This window comes from Ictalurus punctatus, chromosome 3 (genome assembly GCF_001660625.3).
Source record: "Ictalurus punctatus breed USDA103 chromosome 3, Coco_2.0, whole genome shotgun sequence".
NCBI lineage: Eukaryota > Metazoa > Chordata > Actinopteri > Siluriformes > Ictaluridae > Ictalurus > Ictalurus punctatus.
The window spans coordinates 22,386,559-22,408,650 of NC_030418.2; the positions used below are offsets into that span (position 1 = coordinate 22,386,559).

At 37.6% G+C, this 22,092-nt stretch overlaps 1 protein-coding gene across 6 annotated transcripts in view; it reads left to right on the plus strand.

Moving 5' to 3' along the window:
- The window catches only part of si:dkey-192p21.6 (uncharacterized protein LOC565246 homolog), a 42,625-nt gene extending 22,617 nt beyond the window's left edge, over positions 1–20,008 (plus strand). For 4 of the 6 annotated variants that reach the window (XM_017465022.3, XM_047154112.2, XM_017465025.3 and 1 more), the window contains 11 exons: positions 959–1,035; positions 2,678–2,708; positions 3,229–3,389; positions 6,160–6,272; positions 6,417–6,541; positions 7,385–7,508; positions 7,629–7,715; positions 9,908–9,985; positions 14,923–14,993; positions 16,408–16,520; positions 16,709–20,007. In XM_017465022.3, the coding sequence (XP_017320511.1) occupies positions 959–1,035; positions 2,678–2,708; positions 3,229–3,389; positions 6,160–6,272; positions 6,417–6,541; positions 7,385–7,508; positions 7,629–7,715; positions 9,908–9,985; positions 14,923–14,993; positions 16,408–16,520; positions 16,709–16,890 (1,162 nt within the window). In that variant the 3' untranslated portion in view covers positions 16,891–20,007. Of the gene's footprint in view, positions 1–958; positions 1,036–2,677; positions 2,709–3,228; positions 3,390–6,159; positions 6,273–6,416; positions 6,542–7,384; positions 7,509–7,628; positions 7,716–9,907; positions 9,986–14,922; positions 14,994–16,407; positions 16,521–16,708 lie in introns of all 6 variants that reach the window. The other 2 variants (XM_017465020.3, XM_017465026.3) reach the window with 2 other exon arrangements.
- Positions 20,009–22,092: the final 2,084 nt, after the last annotated feature.

A 22,092-nucleotide genomic window follows, 5' to 3' on the forward strand; every position in this document is an offset into this window, starting at 1 on the left:
AAGCGACAAGTTGATTTGTGAATGAAGTTTCCATTGCAGAAATGCTCTAGGTCTGTCAAAATGTGCAGGGATCACCTGTGCATAATCCTCTTCAAGTAATTCCACAGGTTTTTGATATGATTTAGACGTGGGGTCTGACTGGGCCATTTCAAATCATTCCAAAACATTGATCATGTTCTTCTGAAGCCATTCCTTTGTTGACTTAGATTTCTGCTTGCGGTCGTTATTGTGCGAAATTTTTCTTAATCTTCAGCTTTCTAACAGAGGCATACAGGTTTTATTCCTAAATAGATTAGCCACCCTATCCCATAGCCCATAAATGTTAGAAAAATGAGATTATTGTCGCATGCAGAAAATAGAAGTTGCTAGCTATTCCAGCAACTCCCTTAATGTTGTAGGTCTCTTGGCAGCCTCCTTGATAAGTTTTCATATTGTCCTTTTGTCAATTTTGGAGGGGACATCCTGCTCTTTGTAATGTTACTATGGTGCCCCATTTTTCTCTAGTTGTTGATGATGAATGTCACAGTATTCCATTGTACACCTTTTGGAAATTATTTCACCCCTCTCCTGATCGAAACCTTTGAACAATGAGATCCTTTACATGCACTGTACAAGCTCCTTGTAGACCATGGCTTTAGCAGTCAGATGAAACCAAGAATATGTCAAGAAAATCTTACACACACTTGTTCAACCAGATGTTTTTTTTTTCTTTGTTTCCTAAAATGTTTCTATTTGTTTTTTTACTTGTTTTATGTTTTGGTTGCTATATCACATAGGTAGGAGAATACATGATTCATCTCGGTTTCTTTTTTTTTTTAACAGGGGTGTGTAGACTTTTTATATCCACTGTAGGCTTAAATGTAATTTCACATTAATTACAACATGAAGCTGAAAATATGTAGTCCTTTTTGATAAAAATAAGATGATAATCTGTTTTGTTGTGTTGATATGTTTGTAGCTTCTCTATAACCCTCATGGTGTTTGTGAACTACGGAGGTGGAAGATACTGGTTCTTTCAACATGCGCCATGGAATGGTTAAGTATTATAAGAAAATATGATATTTTAGGTAGATGAATAATATGTTGACATGCATGTCAAGCCTAGCTGTCGTAAGCTACTCTTTAAGAAGTCAAATGCATTGTTACATTTGTACACTCATAAACAAAGCATCTCATTTCAGTCCTCATAATGTATGTGACAGTTTATATCTAGACTATCGTTCATCTTTGTCCTTTTATGCAGTATAAGAACGTTAGCTATTAGAAAGCACTGTGGTGATGATGTACACTATTCACAAGCACTGCAGCATTGGCGCATACTATTTAAAGGCACTGCAGTGATAATGTACAGTATTTAAAAGTGCAGTAATTATGGTGTATCCTTTGTAAAAGCACTGTAGTGATGGTGCACACTACAGGGTGTCCCAAAAGTCTCCATACATAGGGGACTATATTCGCCAGCACCAGGTCAGATTTGCCTGTCATACCTTTCCACTTCTCAGTTGGTCCACAACCCTTCCAGTCTTTTAATTTGTTAATAAGTTTAGCAACAGTGTCATGTACTGTATGATGTGCTTGCCTTCCTGTTAAAGTCCATCACTACTTTGTCACAGCTCCCCAATACAGCCATGAGAATGATTTCAATATGTTCTTCTTTTCTCAGAGGCAAGTCTATCTGAAAAAAAACAAACATATAATATAAACTAAGTATGAAAATGTTTGGAGGACACGTTGATGAAAAGTGTTAATTTCCCTGTGTATGGAGACTTTTGAGACCCCCTGTATTTAAAAGCACTGCAGTGATTATGTACACTATTATTAAAAGCATTGTAGTGATGGTGTACCCTTTGTGAAAGCACTACTGTGATGGTTTATGTTATTTAAAAGCATTTCAGATTTATGCTATTGAACTGCAAAGCCAATATGATTCTACAATCAGGGCTTGGGTTTCAGTTTGGCCTGATTTCCTGACCTGTAGTAATTGTTATACATGCTAGGAATGCCCATGTCATTGATACTTCCCTTTATCTAGTGACTTATCCAGTGAAGTCATGGTTTCTCTTAGAATTAATAAACAAAATTTATTGAGTGGAGACAAAACTGAAAAAAAAAAAAGTTTTATATTGGACAGATTATTGTCACTGTCATTTTACTCTTCTCCTCCTTATACCTTTCCTCCTGCTTCCCCTCCTCCACCTGTTTCATTGCGTCTTTTTTATCGATGGCTGTCCACTTCTAATCAAAGGTTTGTCTTGAAGATAAATATCACTGATCGTCCTCACAGGAGGCAACTCGGGATGCATGTTTAATTTTTAATGGGGATCATTACAAAGTACATCTGCAGGAGTAGTCACAGATGAACTCAGTATAAACCTCTCTGTATACATTTTAGCATTAACAACACAAACATGCTATGAGTAACACCATTCAGTTAGAATAGATAGAAGTGATAATATGGATATCGTTACTGTTTCATGCCTCTAGGCAGTTTGTCTGATTGTAATTCAGTTAGTAACAGGATGATGCATGCTTTTCCCAGAATTCTATCTTTTTGTTTTATTTACATTTCCCCAAACTGTGAGTGAGTTCAATTTGTGTTTATGTATGTTTGCTTGTGTGTGTGTGTGTGTGTGTGTGTGTGTGTGTGTGTGTGTGTGTGTGTCTTTGTGTTTCACAGGCCTTACCATAGCTGATCTTGTGATGCCCTGGTAAGCTTCCAGCAAGTACTTAATAAATCAATACAGAATGATTACTTTCCATTTTCTGATTATATAGAAGATGTGGAATAAGGTCCAGAAGCTAAATCTCTCTTCAAAATGATTCAATTCCAGAATCTTTTTCACACTGTGGTATGGAACACATGCCACCCATTAATCCATCTTTCTCCACCGGTACATTAAGCCTGAAACACTGAAATTAAGTCCAGTTTCTGGGTGCAGGAATACCAAGCAGTTCACAATGCACTGATTTAAATGTATTAAATGAAGAATAAGAAATGGTACTTCTAACACTTCAGTATACTCTGTGTTGCAGTACTTTTTTGGCTTTCATCCACTTGAACTAACACACACAATATGGAATATCAAGCACTGGAGTAACATGCAGAGGAGGAAAAAAATATACATCTAATAGCATTATCCTGTTGCCAGTACTGAAGTAGGACATCTTTTTGTTGTATCAAGTGGATGCAGTCAATATAAAGAATAAATTCTGTTGTGTTTTTTTCAGGTTTGTATTCATCATAGGGACATCTGTAATGTTGGCATTTAGCTCCATGCGAAGGAAAGGTGTGACAAGACTCCAACTTTTGCGCAAGCTGAGCTGGAGAACAGTGGTGCTGATACTCATTGGGTTCTGCTTCATTAACTACAGCCCCAGAGATGGTTTATGTGAGTAACACGTAAAATCATAATTCAATAAACTCACCAGCCACTTTATTAAGAACACGTGTATACATTCACATTCATGCAGTTATCCAATTAGCCATTCATGTGGCAGCATGCAGTGCATAAAATCATGCAGATAGTGCAGGTCAGTGAATGTTCAAATCAAAGTTCACAATGGAGAAAAATCTCAGTGACTTTGACTGTGGCATTGTTGTTCGTGCCAGGTGACCTGGTTTGAGTATTTCCAGAACTGCTGGATCTCTTGAGATTTTAATACAAGCAATATCTACACAGAATGGTTCAAGAAAGAAATCATTTCCCTGGACCTTGCTGATGAGAGAGGTCAAAGGAGAATGGCCAGACTGGTTCAATCTGTTAGGAAGGCTACAATAACTCAAATAACAATTCTTTACAACCATACTGAGCAGAAAAGCATCTCAGAAAGCACAACATATTGACCCTTGGGGCTACAAGAGCAGAAGGCCACATCAGGTTCCTCTCCTGTTAGTGGGACTTCCACACACTTCCATCAAATAAACGTACAGAAATATACAGTCATTGTTAAAGGTCCCTGAGGAGCCCTTTTCCTGTGATACAGCATAGCGTAAATGTCAAGTTCTCAAACACTGTATAATACATACAGTGTAAATGTCACAGTTTCCGGTTGTCTTAAAATACCTTCACGCAAGGCACTCAGCTCAAATGCAGGGCATTGTGTAGTGTAATATTGATGCATCCTGGACTAACAGTTTAACATTTGGGTCTAATGTTATTTCTTCAGACTGTGGTATATGTCTGTTCAGCCAAATAGAATGGACAAGAGAACATGTGTCAGTTGTAAAATAATGTTAGTTAATATGTATAGAACAGGATCTAACAGGACCAGTGTGACAATGTTAAATCCCTGACTATATTAAGTAAGTAAGAAAAGCAGTCAGGTTGCTGCTTGTACATTAGCCGCACTAATGTAGCTGTTTGTGTAGATGTATCTGTAACTAGGTTAAACAAAATATTATTATACTTTCCAGTGGCAATCATATCAAGGGACCACTAACAGAGGTGCACAGTGCCAAAGCAAAACCTGCTTTTATGCTCAATTAAGATAGATAGAGTTTCACAGCGCCAGCTGGACATTTTACTATGGAATTTTGTGTAATAGAATTATAGCTTTTACCATAAACAGCATAATTCACCCACTTTTCTCGGATACCTGAATAGTCAGTTTTATCTAATGCCTGAATACTTCATGTAAATTACGAATATTCAAGCTGTTGCTTTAGATTCAAACATCACATGAGCATAATATGAGGTTGCTGATCCTGTGGATTGTTTACCTGTCAGACCCAATTCAGTCAAAGGTGCACAGCTAGGGGCTTGATTTACAGAAAAGCAATAATGGTTACATAAGCATTATTACAGAACAGCGGCCCACTGGACGTTCATCAACTTGCTGACAGTTACTTATCTCCCAGGTAATAACAGGGAGCATGGTCTATAGCAGACATGTATAGTACCTTCCACTAATATTGTATTGTCTGATCGCTTCTTGGCTATATAGTATATCAAATTAATATATCAACATAAAAATTTTATGTGTTCCCAGGCGGATTGCTTAGATGAAAAAATATTGTAGATAAACCTTATATCAAATGCATCCTTTATGTGAATAATAATAATATGAAGGAGAAGAACACATTCAAAGACACATAATGCTGTCTATAACCTCCACCTCTTAATTGACTCTAGACCTCTTGATACAGTAAGATAGGATAAAGTGGAAAGTATGTTTCCGTCTAAAGGCACGGCTGTGAGTTTTAACTAAAAGGCACCATCAGTCATTGAAATCACTTCCTCTCTTGCTGCAGTGAGGTGGAGTGTTTCCGCTTTTTATTTGATTTGTTGGATCGATGATTGGAATTATATTGTTTCACACGGCCCTCCTCTATGTGCCACAAAGAGGTTTTCAATTAACTAAATGCACAGATTAGCATCAATCTTCTTGCCTGTGTCCGTTATTCAGCACCCCTCAATCTCAAATAAGTGTGATTAGTTTCCACCAGGCAGGTCACACCTCTTTACTGACTGACAGTATCCTCAACTCTGATTCTCTAGAGCACTAAAAGTCCATTTAACTTGAAGTCTATGATTTCCTTTAAAAAGCAAATTTTTACAAAGTTGAAGAAAAGATTTTAGGTTGGAATGTTTTACTTGCTAAAAGTACACAATCATGAGCTTGGGGCGGTATTGAGTTTCTGCACATGTTATCATGGGTTTCCTCCAGGTTATCCAGTTTCCTCCCACCTCCCAAAAATGATACAGTAGGTGGATTGGCTGTGTTAAATTGCCCTAGGTGTGAATGTTATTGTGTGTGTGCATTTGTACGTTGGTGTTTTTTGTGGTCTTGACCCTTTTTTCTATTTTCCAGGATAAAGTGATCATTGAAAATGAATGAATAAATGAATACTGAACACACAAACGAACGAGCGTATAAATGAATTGATAGTTGAATGAATGAATTAATGAAATATCAAATATGTGAGAAGCTTGAGAGATTAAGGGATCCAGAATCACACAATCTCAAAGCTTAAAAATACAATGTGTACCGATTAAGCACATGGAAAGTTTACATCTTTTAAAAAAATGATGACTCAAAGTAAAAGTTATAAATATATTTTTCATCAGTTTTAAAATGAATTCAACGTTTTCTCATTTAGATATCTTATTTTTGAATTTCTCAGACAGTTATAAAGTGTGTCTATTTTTGCAAATTAAGTGTCCTTGTCCTGGCTTCGGATACCTGGAGTGCTTCAGCGTCTGGCTTTCACGTACTTCACCCTGTCACTGATGCAGATGTTCTCACCCCACCGAGAGATCCCACCAAGTCAGGTGTGCCAGCATCTGTATTTGTGAACTTTCTAACTCACACTTTAGCATTGTGAGAGTTATCAGTGTTTTGAAGTAAAGACATATAAGCACTGTGAACATTGTGCTAAGAGATGAAATGTCATGTGTTTTGTCACTGACTTTTAGCAGGTCCACTGGTGGAGCCCTGTTCAGGATGTGGTGCTCTACTGGCCTGAGTGGATTTTCATTTTGCTGCTGGAGACAGTGTGGCTGTGTGTCACCTTCCTGCTGCCTGTGCCCAACTGCCCCACGTGAGTTGCAGAAGCTCTTCAGTGTAGCATGTGCATAAATCTCCAACGCAATAAACCATTTGTGAGCATAATGCATTTGTGACACATGTTTAATCTACATCCTTGAGCTTGATCATAATGTAATATGATCATGATATTATTCATATATCACGTTAATATTATTAACTGAGTGACAGGTACGTCACTATCACTGTTCATCAACGTCAAAGCGTAGTGCCTTTTTAAGCAAGCGTGTCTTGTATAATGCTTTTGTATATTGTATGGACATAAAGGTATACACAGTTATGGCTTGATTTGTGTGTGTGTGTGTGAGTGCGTGCATGTGTGTGAGTGTGTGTGTGTGAGTGTGTGTGTGAGAAAGAGAGAGAGAGAGAGAGAGAATACATGCAGGCTGGTGTGTTGTGTAGCTCTTGTGAGACACTCCTGATGATTTATGAGTGTGTGGCAAATGCTTCAGAGGGAATAATTAGCCAATCTCAGTCTGTCATGTGCACTAAAAGGAGGTAGAGGCAGTGGATCCATCTTCCTCTATTTTCCTTTATGTTTTTCTCTTTTGTTATTTTTTTTTGTTCTCCAATTTATTCATGCTATTTTTTTCTCATCTCCTATTCTTCCTTTTCTACACGTTCTCATTCTGTCTGACCCTATAAAGGCATTGACACACATGCTGACAGCTTAGTATCTTCAGAAATGGATACACATTTTCTGCATCTCATTTTTGTCCGGAATATAATACATAAATATTCAGCCGCTACTCTTCAAGTAACAGCGCTTAATTGAGAAAATGACTACATTCAGTTTTAGTGTGGTCAGGTATTGAAATCATATACTTGCTTCCTTCAGTGGGTATTTAGGAGCTGGAGGTATAGGAGATAATGGTCTATACCCAAACTGCACAGGAGGAGCTGCTGCATATATAGATAGATGGTTATTAGGACACAATATCTACTGGCATCCAACATGCAAGGTAAGAAAAAGAGCCCACAAAAAATGAGGATATGTAGGTCTACTCTGTATGCTATAGGCTTGATAGACTTTGAAACGTTTTATTTTTTACTGTTATTATTTTATGTTTTCATTCTCATAGACCATGTATCACACAACTCAGCCTTTTGACCCAGAAGGAGTCCTAGGTACCATTAATTCTATTGTCATGGGATTCATTGGGATGCAAGTAAGTTACATTCACAGATTTGTTACAGAAACTACAAGAAACATAGTCTGTATCTTAAATTACATACTGTACATATGTACTGACTCTTCCCAATTTGTAGTATACTCTGCACTATGGCAGCTCCTCCAAAGGGGCAGGTGAGACAGAACTCACCATTTATATCAGCCGTTCAACGCATGTTAATCTTCAATAAGAGTCCTCATTCACAACAGCACACATTTTAAATTCTGTTGAAATACTAATTACCTCTATTGAGAGATTAATTATTTTAAAATATTGGAAAATTGACACATAAGCCTATGTTCTGTTTATTTGCTTGCCTTTTTTGATGATATACCATCATGGGGAACGACATCCTTAGCATCCAAAGAGTTATTATTGCACAAAGTGGTCAAAAATGGGAACAACAACAAGCCCTAATAGAAGCCCATTGGGGCAGGGTTGGCAGATTGGGTTAGTTTAAAAAATACTCTGCAGTCTGAATGTCTGATTTTCTTGGGCTAGTTTCAAGAGTTTTATGTGGATTTTGAGATGTAGTTAGATTTTTTGTTGTTGTTGTTGTTTAAACCTGGCAACCCTAGTTAATAATGGTAGCTCTACTAATAACACACCCACTGTATCAAAAACAGTTGAACAAAGGTACATCTAAAACTGCTCAAAACGAGCTGCTGGATGACTCTATGTTGTCGAGTCTTACCTGCCAAATACAGGGTTCAATTCACTAGATAGTAGCCTGTAGCAAAAGTCAAGCGCGATAGGCTGTGTCTTAATTCATTATTGCCCTCCTACCCTAAGAAAATCTATGGTCATGAGCTGCTGCTGACTGTACATAACTGTCTAGTGTGTTCACACTAAGAATTACAAACAAATGTAGTATATAAAATAATTTAACCTATTTGACAAATAAAGTGAGACGCAATAGACACTTTTTGCACAAATCTGTCCCATCATGCACTACTAAACCAAAAGGGGAGGGCTTGCATGCACAGAGTTAGTATTGAGTTTGTCTGCATAAAATGTAATTATTAATGAACTGTACATTAAAATGATAAAATGAAACACTCTGGTTAATTTAGCTAGCTAATATCACGTAGCACTATTGTTTATGCCACATTTGTTTTTAATGTCATTTCCATTAATCACAAAACTTTTAGTATATAAATTTAACAAATCTCATTTACAAACCAGTTTTTTGTTTTGTTTTGTTTTTTTGTATATGCAAATCTACATGTTCAAATGTTAGGTCCTGTTATGCCATTTGTAACACCTTTATTAATTTAGCACTGAATTGCTTTCTCTTCTGAACAAACTTGGCCAATATTTCTGCATAAAATCTTCAATTTCCTGTTCGTACACCAACACATGAAAGAGCCTATTATTGTTATTACAGGTGACCGTGGCTGGACTAGTTCCGCTGATGAACAGCTGCTTCCTCCCAGGGACACAGAGCAGTGTGTAGTGTAGTGTAGTGTCCTATACTGTAGTGCTGTCTATCAGAGGACCAAAACTTTTCTCACCCCTTGGATGTGGCATTGCTCTTGAGGGGTGAGAACTTGCCGTGCAAACCTGGACACATTGCTCTGTTCCCTAAGGGCGGAGATGAAAAACAGTTAGAGGCGAGCCTGTCAATCAGCACGCCTTAGAGAACACAGCAGGTGCCGGCCCTTGGCGCTTGTGTCCGTCTACTAGCGCGTCCTCGGCTGAGCCACATTCGTCATCACTGGCTTAATCAGTAAGCGTGGAGAGCAGTGAAACCCGACCTCGGTGTCAGGGACATAACCAGCATATCCGCTAGCAACCTTACCAAATCTACCATTATGCAAGTGGAGCATTCAGTGAGCCCTGTAGTCCAGCATTCAAGGCTGTGATATGAGATTCTGGTTTTGGTGGAATTTAGATTTGCATTGCGTGAGCTTTAGTGTGCACCAAACAACAGTGTATTAATTGCATATCAGTTGATGCTTTGCCATTGGAGTCAAGTGAATGAGTTCACAGCAGAATCCATACCACTGAATTAACACTTACATGGTTCATTTGTATCCATCTTGACTTACATATATACTGTAGGTATTCATTGAAAACTTGGATTATTGCTATGTAGGAAAAAAAAAAAAACCCGTTACATTACAGTATTTATAATCATTTATTTAAGGTATAAGTGATAAGCTATAATATGCCTTTTATTTCTCCAGGCTGGAAAGATTTTCCTCTTCTACCGCAAACTGAACAAAAAGATCATCATACGATTCACATTCTGGGCTGTCATCCTGGTATGTTGTTGACATTATAAAGCCATCGTTACATCTTTCTTTGCACTGCAGAAAAAAAGATAAAACACTATAATGTACTCTACAATAGTAAAATATTTCAGCATCTAATTTAAAAATACACCGTTTTATGAGTTCCATTGTGTCCTTTTGAACTTCCCAAAAAATTATATATTAGTGTAAATTTTGAAACTACTAGCAGATTAAGTACATGCATTAGAGGAGAGGAAAAGGGTTGGAAAGGCTATTCTATCTCTACAGAAAGATGAGAAATATAGCCAATAAACTGTACTATGAGACCTTTGTGGCATACAAGTGTTATATTGCGTGTAGTTGCAGACAGTTAATGAAATAGGTAGGCGTCATATGATCTGTCTCTACATGCACGGAATGGGTTCCCAGGCAGAGACTGGTATCTGAGCTCTCTCGGGACTGGACCGGATGACTCGCATAGCTTGTGGATCTCTAGCATATTAACTGTTAATGTTACATATTAATTACACAGCACGTAAAGAAGACAATCCAATTTCATTGTTCCCAACATTTGTACAGATAATGAATTGTTTTCTTACATGTCGGTTGGATATACATTATAATAAATGCAGTTGAATTACAAACAAACAACCAAACTATGCCCTAGCAATTAAGATGTTCAAGAAAGTAAACTTGGCACATGCTGAGATATACTTTGCTTATTAAAAATAATTAGATGGACTTAATTATGGGAAGAGGATTGGGGCTTTGGGAACGAAAGCTCCATTTGGGTGGTCTGGATGGAGAAGGGGACATAAGCCAGGGTGGTGGTTTGGTGTGGGAGGGCATTTAAACCTCTGTCCCCTGGGGGTTATGTGAGATGTCCTCTTCTCAAAGAGCCTCCTGGACAAAGAAGAGAGCAAGGTCCACAAAAAACTTTTTAGCTGTAATTTGGTTTATTTAGGGGCATCTGGGCATATTACCATGTATACACAAGGTATATCTTTCTCATGCGGCTTTTACTTGTATTTGTTATTTCAGGCACCAGCTCAAATGCCCAGGATTGAATCAGTAAATGAGCAGTACATTTTTTTTATGTGGAACTGAGTCTCTAATTAAGGACCATGGAATATTGGGTTGTATGTTGCAGAAAAATCCTGCTGCTGACTTGTTTTGGGGGTCTGGTAGCAGAGTTTCTGGAATGGCCTCTCCAGAGAGCACATGTGCTGATTGAAGGCTTTTGTCTGGTAGACTCAAGACATTAAGTTCAACAGAACAATGACCAGAGTGAACCTCAGCCAATGACATTCTTTGTGTTTTAGTTATATGAACAATATCAAATTGGTTTTGTATGAAATGCAGGAACCAATGATATATGTATTTTTATTATTCTGTAATTGTTTTAACATTTTGAGCAAAGATGTTTAGCTATTTACAATTCTTTTCACCAGTATTTTCCAGACTGTCATTCACAGAACAGTTGAGTTTTTACCTGCTTACCAGATTCAAATGAAAAAGAAAAGCTTCAATAAATAGCTGATGAAATGTGGCAGGTGTAAAAGAATGTGAGTCACTTACAGTAGCTACATAGGGATCACCAGGAAAGATTGTGAAACACTGTCTCTAAGGTTCAGCGAAGTTGTTTTGACCAGGATCTTGGCTGGTGGTACTCTCTTAGGACCACTGTTATTCAGTCTCATGATTTAGCAAATTTTTCTGAAGACATTATTTTCTTTTAGGTTTCTGAATATATTTCTATATTCAGTAAAAGATATTTCATCAGATTCTTCACCAGGAGTGTAGAGTGTGAGATGTAGAATTATTTGCAGCTGTAAATGAAACAAGATTGATTTTGTGATGTCAAGACAGAGCAGTAAATCATGATTCAAATTGTACACAAGTGATTTTGAAATGAAATATCCTTTTTGTCATTTATTCATGAACATTGTAATGTTATTTATAATAATAAGAATCATCATCATCATCATCATAAACTTTATTTTATATAGCTCCTTTAAAAAGTCCTCTCAAGGCACTTTACATAAGAGTATATAGGCATGTATCACAAAAACAGTTAATAATAAAATACAATTCAATTATTAGAAACAATAATAGCAATAATAATAATTAAACAACAAAAAGCAAAGTCATCAAGTAAAAGCAATCCTAAAGAAATAAGTTTTAAGAGAATATTTAAATGCACTAAAAGACAGGACTTCTCTACGATCAGATGGTAGTGAGTTCGACAGTTTGGGGGCATAAGAAGAAAATGCCCTATCGTCCACATTATGTAAACAAGACTCTGGGACAGTTAAGAGACCAGAATTGGAGGAGCGGAGATCACATTTTGGGGTGTAATGGGTTAAATGGTCAGCCAAATACTGGGGCGCCAAATCATGCAAAGCCTTGTATGTTAACATAAGGATTTTAAAATCTACACAAAACCTGACAGGGGGCCAGTGCAAGAATTCCGAAAAAAAAAAAAAAGGTTATGTGCTCACTTGTCCTGGACCTACTCAGGGTTCTAGCTGCGTAATTTTGCCCATACTGTAGTTTCTTTATTGTAAACTTTGAGACCCCAGCAAGGAGTGCATTACAATAATCAATGCAAGAAAATGCAAAAATGTTGATCAGCTTTTCAGCCACAGAGAAAGATAACATATGGTGCAATCTTGCAATATTTCTGAGATGAAAGAAGGATGGTTTAACAGTGTTCTGCACATGTAGATCAAAAGACAAATGTGCATCAAATATAACTCCTAAGTTTTTGAATTTTGTTTGAAACTCCAAAGCAGAGCCACCTATGGTTAAATAAAAAAAAAAAATTTAAACAGTTTTACGAAGCTGGTGAGGACAGCCAGTGAGCATTACTTTGGTCTTATTACTGTTAAGACAGAGGAAATTTTGAGTCATCCATATTTTTATCTCAGAAATCCATCCATCCATCCATCCACCTTCTATACCGCTTATCCTCCTTCAGGGTCACGGAGACCCTGGAGCCTATCCCAGGGAGCATCGGGCACAAGGCAGGGTACACCCTGGACAGGGTGCCAATCCATCACAGGGCACACTCAGAAATACAATGTGAGAGAAATGTGACTGCCACATTATCACCTGGTTTAGAATGAACGTAAATCTGTGTCGTCTGCGTAAACATGATAAGTAAGACTGAGAGATTGTAAGAGCTGACCAAGAGGGAAAATGTAAATGCTAAAAGGTAAGGGGGCAAGATTGAACCCTGAGGGACACCACAGCAAACTGAACCCATTTAAATAGTGTTCTTGCAAGGTTCTATGACTGTTGTCACTGTTGTGACATAAGGATGCACAAGCACTTAATTGTTATTCGTTACATTTATTGTAATTAATACATTATTGCATTACTTTTCCTTTTTTTATTACTTTTTTATTATTTACATATTTTCTTTACATTAACACCTTTTTAAATAAAAGTGGTAGAATATGCCTTTTTCACTTTTCATGGAAAGATGCATTACAGGAGAGAGCACATGTTATGATCCCAGTGTTAGAAGATGCCTGATACCAGTATTTCAGTATTTTAAATTTTATTATCTTCAGCTCCTATGACAAATTGGCCCATTACAGCCTCCATGTTGAATCACACTGGCCATTATGGCAGGGGGATATTGCTCAGGGTGCTGAAATAAATGAAGGGAGATCTGTTACACTTCACCTGGAGGCACAGCATGATAAAATAAACTAGCCAACAGTAAAACATTATGTTGATAAAATAAAGCTAAAGCATTATATTCCCATTTTTCATGTCTGCTGAAGGCTCTATTGAGGAAACGTATGGCTAAGGCTCAAGGTTTGCCTTAGGATTGTCTTTACAATGCTTTCCCCATTCCAGCCAGAGAGAATTTTTATAGTTTGTGGCAATGAATGTCTAGTTTTATTCATACACAGCATGAAGTAGTACTGTTAGAATGTTCTTGTTAAGGGCTGTGAGGAGTAGGATCTAGAAAGAACGTTTGAGGAGTTTAATGTGAAATTTACCACACTCCAGGCTAGACTGAAAATGGCCACTGAAAAATATAAAAATATTTATTGACACACAGAGGTTAGGAGCCAGTATGTACACCATAACTTCAGCAAGCAACACAACAACTATCAGTTATCACTGACACAATTGGAGAGCAGAACGATTTAAGAGGACAAGTTGTAGGTTGAACAGTCTGTTCTATGGTTAATGCACTCTTGACACAAGGGGTTATGTGCTGGTTAAGCAAGCATAATTGTCTCCCACGACATCAACAACCTCATAAACCATATTCTAAGAGAGTGAGGCTGGCAGATGTGATGTGAATTCTGTGGCAGGAGATGATCTTTTGAGGCTGTTGTGCACCAATGTCCTCATAAACAATACCCCTGAGTTAATTAGAGTTCAACGATCAGTGGTTGGCCGTGTGAGATTAAAATTGAGCGATTGGCCCACATAGCAGTGATAGTCCTGCATCCTGCCTACATAGCCTGGAGACTCAATCTAAAGCCAGCCAAGCTATTTCCACATCATTGATCCTGTCATCTACACAAATGATGGATATTCCTCTAACGAGCAGGTTTGGATGCCGATATGTCCTCCCCTGCCAAAGCAAAATACTTCTGTCCAAGTCATTGTCTGCTTTAGAAAAATATCCTTATACATTTTAATGATTGCAGTTTTTCAGAGACCATAGACATGAACTTTTGTGTGTAGTAACAAAGGAGGTAAAACATCTAGCCTAAAGCATGTTATATGTAAGATATGTAAGAAAGTTCTTTTTGGTCTAAGAAAGATGTTAGTGTGTTGTATTGTGTCCACATCTGTAAGACTTGGCTAGACTCACCTCTTAGAAGCTCAGCTAATCTGCTTGAATCTTTATCATGCTGCTCTAGATCTCCAGTGTCCGAGAGTGCTTGCTTTATGGCTCAGCATTGATTTGAAATCTGTTTCATTTTGACCCTCAGGGAATTTTGGCGGCCATCCTTTCTAAGTGCACACGAGACTCTGGATTTATACCTGTCAATAAAAACCTGTGGTAAGTGCTTCCTGACCCCCTAAATCCAACCACTTATCTCCACAGTAAAGAAGCGATGAGTCTACAGTAGGCACAAATCAGAGGCTGCTAAAACACACATTTACTTACCTCTAACTGTGGACTGGCCTGTAAATAATCACCCTTTCAGCTGGAAGAATGAGGCATGCTGGGTGATGCATCCTCTGACAAGATCACTCTTCTTTACAGCCAAGAAAGAGAGCAGCTTTACACTCCCAACTCTCCATCATGTCCAAAGAGAGCTAGTGCTCTCACTAGCACTCTTAATCAAGGCATAGTGAAATGTGCAGGCATGATGATAGTCAGCACTGAATTTAACATCATGATGCGCTATTTGTGTTGTCTTATGTTGACTAGATATCCATACAAATTCCATAGATTTTACTGTCCAGAAGAACATTAATTGTTATTAACTGTGCCATTCATATTTTTTCTATTAGTAATATAATGAATTAAAGGACATTCTGTATGTGTGGTACATGTTTTCGTCTTTGAGACTTCCTTCCATCTATGCACATCTAAACCAATTACCTACCTGAGTTTTATAGACAGTTCATAATATGCAGCTTATTGAGCCCCTGAGAATGTCTGTCTTGATTCCTAAAAGTAATTAACCATGAGCCAAGAGTCAGTTTTGGCTCTGCTTCAGCTCACATAAGAGATGCCTGCTGGAGCACCCAGGGATGCAGCCATTTTACATTAGATGAAAATTCCATCCAACATCCTGGTACTTAGGAACTGACAGGAATGTGATTTGTTGGTGGACCTCTAGATTTTTTGAGCAGGTGCCAAAGATTCACTTTGGATGCTAATGTTTCTCTTAATCTCAGGACAGATTCGGTGCATTGTAAATTATTTATCTGTTTCTCTTGTAATTTGTTGTCTTTACCATTGTTGTTTGTTCAGTCAGTTGCAGGCTTGTCAAGTATACTGCAAAACGTAAAAAAGGGATTGCCTTTGTGCATGTGTGAAAAGTTTATTACAGTTCAATTTTATTAAAATTCTGCCATTCAAATGAACAAAATTCTGAATTTTTCTGTCCATTGCAAGCAGGAACTTGATATGCTTTCAGTCAGGTTCCTGCTCTAAAATTTAAAAAGAAGCCAAATCAATGGGTTTTATGAAATAATCATTTCAGAATTAAAAAAAAAAAAAAAAGAACAACAAATAATTTGAATAGCATTAACCAGAAACAGCCAAAAGCACTTCTACACTCTTCAGCTAAAATGTTCAAGGGTTTATTAAGGGTTCGTTAGCTAGTTAAGGGTTTTTCGCATGCTATTTCTAACCCTCTTTGATAAGGAAACATTAAGGTTCTGCCAGAAGTACACACCATTCTACATTTATCTTTTCTATCATTATAAATTGAACCTTTTTTGTTTCACTCATTTTCTAGGTCTCTGTCCTATGTGGCCTGCATGGGCTCCATGTCCTTTGTGTTGCTGGGTATGATGTATTTTGTTGTGGACATCAATGGATGGTGGGGTGGCCAACCTTTCATATATCCTGGTGCGAACAAGCAAGAAACTCATGCATAACCATTTTTTTTACATTACAATGTACTTCTATCCTCATATTTTGCTCTAGTGGTTCTTTAAATGGAGTGTTTTTAATACTGTAATTACATAAGATACACAGTTTCAAATGTCTTAATATATTTCAATGTACAAGCTAATTTATTGTGAACTGGTTGACAGGAATGAACTCCATCTTGGTATATGTGGGCCATTCTCTGCTGGGATTTTACTTTCCTTTCAGCTGGGAGATGCGCTACCAGGACAGTCACTGGGAGCCACTTTTCCAGAGCCTTTGGGGAACTGCACTCTGGATCTTTATCAGTTATCTTCTCTACCGCAAACAATTTTTCCTCAAAATCTAAGTCTGTCTTTTGTTTGACTGTGAATAGCGAGCATTTAAATTGGGTAGATGACCCAACTTATGAATACTGTCTTTTTTTAATTTAAATGAATGCTTCTATATTTGGATTGATGTATTAGTTTAATCCACAAAACTGAATGTAGTATATTCCCGAACTCATTTAGTAAATAGGTATCTGTCCTGAAACCTGCCTGTCTGATTTACTATCTTCTGCAGACACCTGGGATTTTTTATTTGTTGTCAGTTGCATAAGACTCTGAATGTAGTGATTAAATCAGCGGGGCTGAAGTAGTACTTAACAAATTAGAATAAGTGATTCTGCCACTTCGGGGGTGACCATTTTGAAGCGGTTGCCATAGTCACCCCCCTTCAGGGCTGTAAGACAGAGCGTGAGTACCATCTGCTCTTCAGCTGACAGTCTTTTAATAGGGGTCAAGCTGGACTGCTTACCAAGGAGTAGCTCTAATAAGGGCAACACTTTTCAAACTCACTAATGCAAAATCAGGGAAATTACACGGCGGTTTTTAAGGTGTGTTCATAAGTGGACTTTCATCAAATTCAGTACAAGGCAAAGTATAAGCTTCATTTATTAACTCTGATAAAAGAAATTTGAATAATAGATGTTTAACAGCATCTCCAAACTCTCTCCCTGCTGTGAGTGGTCATCAAGGGAGCGTTAGTCAGAATGGAAAGATTTAATTTCTCTGCATGAGAGTTCTCAGAAGCAGATTTACATGGAACACTCTCAGAAGTCTTCTCATTAACAAAATGCATTATGTCTGGTCTCATGAAAAGAAAAGAGGAAGTTACTGAACAGACATTACATGATTGGACTGAAGACTACCCAGGGCCTATTTTTTATTTATTTTTATTTTTTTAAACATATCTACAGTAAGTTTATTCTGAAAAGTTTATTCCTTTGAATTAGCTTTCACTACTGTGCTGAAAATTCAATCAAAAAATTTCTTCTCTGTCAGTTTAGGAGAAAGCTTTTCATTTGGGGCTGATCAAATTATCTATAGTAGGCCCAAAATGGAAATTGATTAAATAATATGGGAAATAGACTAATAAGCACTGATATACTACAGATCATGACAGGAATGTATTTTTCATTATGTGTAATTTTAGCTATTTAGTATTATAGCTAAATTTAGAGTCATATGTTGTATTGTGCATTAGGCATTATGTGTTTAAAAACTTAATTGTCTTGTTTGTTAAGATTAGAAAATAAATGGAACATTAAACCAGATATACTAGCATTAATGTTTAGGCATATTCAAACATACTATCAATAGTTATGTACGTAGTTTTCGTCCTGGGAAAGGTGTCCAGGTAATATTTACCACCTCGCAGTTATCTGGTGATATATCCTAGACACCTTTTTGCATGCATACAAGCAAGTGATGCCCAGGTAAAAGCAGTGCAGGCTTCCTGGAACCACATGCCTTTAAGTGATGCTGATGAGGAGCAGAAACTCCTTGTAGAGTGGTGTGTTGGGTGCTCAACCTGCCACTAGGCCATGGCAATGACATCCAACACCCAGTTGTCAAGTCGTTGTTTACAAAGGGGAACTCCCCATGTCTTTTTTTTAATGACAAATGAAGAGATAATGTGACTGTTTGGATCCCAGGTTTCTCCCTACGGTCAAGGCAACCCCCAAATTACATACTACTTACCAAGGCATGCTGATATCCCACTCTTTTTCAAAAGGTGATCACTAGCAAAAAAGACAGTTTCAGTTTCATTTCAGTTCGCCATTCTGCATGGGCTCATAAGGGGAAGTTGTAAGGAACTCCAACACAATCAGGCTCTTTGGTGGGAGCATGGCAGGCAGAGGCACCTTGCTACTTTCAGAAAGTTTGTAACAAGTTTATGAACCCCCAGCGAGATGCCACGCACAGTCCTGGAACACTGCAGTGGCCGCCACATACAGCACACCTTTACGGGTTTGTACATTATACAGTATGGCCAGTCGAAGGCTGTACTTCCTGTATCGACTAACCCTCTGTCTCCTCCAGAGAGAACCACAATTGACAATTAGTTGATTTTGCATATGCAAATGAGTCCACCTGCAGTGAGGCTAACCATGCATTGGCCAACCTTTGGAGCTTTGTCTGGGTCTGAATCTGACAGTCGGTATGCTGTGTCAGTGCAGAGTATGCCTGAACCAAAGGTTTCATCCTTAAAACGGTTAATGCAAACTTATTGTTAAGATGGCAAACTCATCGTGGGTGCCTGTCTTTGGCGTTTACCCCAGGACTATCACAGTTTTGGCTTTGGATTCAGACATTGGCTGTACAAGCGCATGTCTTGCAGTATGGCTCATGAGTCAGCTCACCTACTTGCTAACTGAGTGCAACAACTGTTAAGGATGTGAGGGCCCTCAAATGTGCTAAAGTGGGTGACCAGGTGATATTCATTGCCCCTGGTGTATAGAAGGGGTGAAATAGAATCTTATTTAAATGAGCTCATATCACAGTAGAAACTCACTGTGGTCATGTATCATGGGTCTTGCTTTGTGTGCTTGTCTTTATTGATTTTCTTTGACAATATGTCTCAAAATACCATGTCATGTCTGCTGTAAAGTAAATCGATCTCTGTTAATATAGACCTTTTAGGTTTGGTTATGTGCCCTTTTAAGTACTGCTATGTAAACAATGTCTTCCTATGAGAAATATCTACAGTACAATAAATATTTGCTACAACCAAATGGAGCATTTTCAACCTATGCATTATATTTATGTGTATTATTAGTGTTTATTAGCTGTGACTTGCTTATCTTAAGTCTCTTTTGAGAGAAAGAAAGTTCATTAGTTGGGCTATCTGAAATAAATAAGTACAAGTATAACTTTAAGTATCCTTTTTTATTAACTGGACCAATGTCAACATTAGAAACATTACAACGCAGATAATAGCTGAGTTGCTGTCCTGAATGTATACCAGTGTAGTACCTCATTCTTTTAATTGCATTGTTATTTTGGGAAAGTGTTGTGAACAATAAAAGACTCGGATGTACCCCTTTTAATCTCCATGTAGTATTCAGTAGACTTTTGGTAGTGCAGCAATGACTGAGTAACTGTGGTGTGATCATGGACCGATGGCAGACACAGAAGTAGAGCCACAAGTCATGAATGAGGTGATCAACTAATCAGAGACTGCAGCTTATACACAGCCATTAATGTAACTTTAACTTCCATTGCCAGCTCAACAACAAAACTCAAGAAGAACAATCATATATTACCTTGATCAATAGTACCAAATAGTAGTTGTGTCAGAATAGTTTGCATCAATATGTTACATAAGTGCCATAATATATTTTCTTATAGCAATAATACCCGTTTCTGAAACCAATGACTGCCAGTATGGTTTCTATTCAGAACTAGTGGAGAGTTATCTGTGCTTGTTTTCTTGCCATAGCAAAGTCGTCACCTCATGAACATGACTCCACATGGGTAGCCTTGTAAAAAAAAAAAAAAAAAAACCTTCTATGTCACTCTCATCCTCTTGCCATTATCAGCAACCTGAGTGTCCCAGGTGGCCTGGCGGTCATCCATTCAGTTGTAAAACCATGGTTACAGATGTACACTTTTATTCTACTTTCTTACATTCCAGACCACCAGGGTAGATTCCTTCTAAACTAGTGGAGGCTGTATATCAAAGTCATCAGGAAAGTGCATAGCACATCCTGATAGTGCAAATTACCAGACAAGAGCGGGCTTCTTAAATAGTGCTGATATCATACTTTATTGAGGATCACAATCACTCCATTTGTTGACATTGTTCTTTATAGAGGATGAGAACCACTCAGATTCATCACAGAGTACTGCAGTGACGTGACATTCAGTCTGTAGAATTTGGTGAAGAGCGACACTCTTTTTATGCCATTGAGGGGGTAGACATAGTGCACATTAAATATTTTTATTTGAAAAAGTCACCTCTTGAATTGTGTTCAGCTATGCTTACACAGTCATTTTCTTTACCCAATGGGCTAACCTGTCTTTAGACAACTGAGCCCCTTTATGTTGCTCTCAAAAGCACACAGCATTACTGAACCCTAACTTGACCAAAATAATGTGAGGTATATAGGAACATATACTATAGGTAGCCTGTTGCCTCACATGTTTACTTCGTGTTTCAGACAGAAGGAGATGATTGTTTATTGCTTGAGAATCAAAAACCTGAACAGGTAATAGCAGAAGGGAGCGCAGCCAGAATAACATACAGCAAACCAGAATGATTACTCTTTCAAATTCTGGGTGTAAACAGTGTGGAATTATGTGCTTCATCAGCTTGTACCACTTGTGAAACCACAGGTCTCTCTATTGGTTTGATCTCCAGCCTAGGGCTTCTGTATCTGCCATTGCAGATTTTACATGCCAATTTTACATGCCAGTTTACATGCCAATTGTCGCATCAAGCTTTCAATGTGCTCTTGAATGTACATAAAAGCTCTTTAATGAAATTGGTGCATTGGGGAATATCCCAAGGCAGACATGCTGTAAAATAGTTTAGGCTTTTGCTCAGTTGTATTGAGTACAGGATCCGGCTTTACCAAAGGAGTCTTAACACTAGCCTATAACATATGCGCAACTTCTACTGCACTGCACTCACCGTCTGACAATGTTAAATGAAGCATAATATTTTGTTGGGTTTTTTTGTGCTTATTTGTGGCTGATTTTGAATAACTGTTGACCTAGAACCTAGAAATTGCCAAATAGGATAATAGAAGATAGAGTAACACCAAAGGGTCACATCTTGTAAAATAATCAGAGCAAGATGTTATTTTGTAATTGTAAATGGTAAACAAGGTCCAGGATTCTGAATGAGCATTTAACGGCTGTGTACTACTACTACTACTACTAATAATAATAATAATAATAATAATAATAATAATAATAATAACTAGATAGGTAAAGTTCGTCACAACAAACCTTGATATTGGCTTGAGAAATCAAGTCTGAAATATACATAAAGTGCCAAACGTTATAGATAGATAGATAGATAGATAGATAGATAGATAGATAGATAGATAGAATTTGAAGCAGTTTAAAGTTTGGATTGGTTTTAAAACCTTCAAGTTTGAAGCAATGTTACATTTTAAAAGCTCAAAGTTTGAAGGTTTTAAGTCTCCCTGACAGATAATAACATAATCTATTATATAATAATAATAATAATAATAATAATAATAATAATAATAATGTTA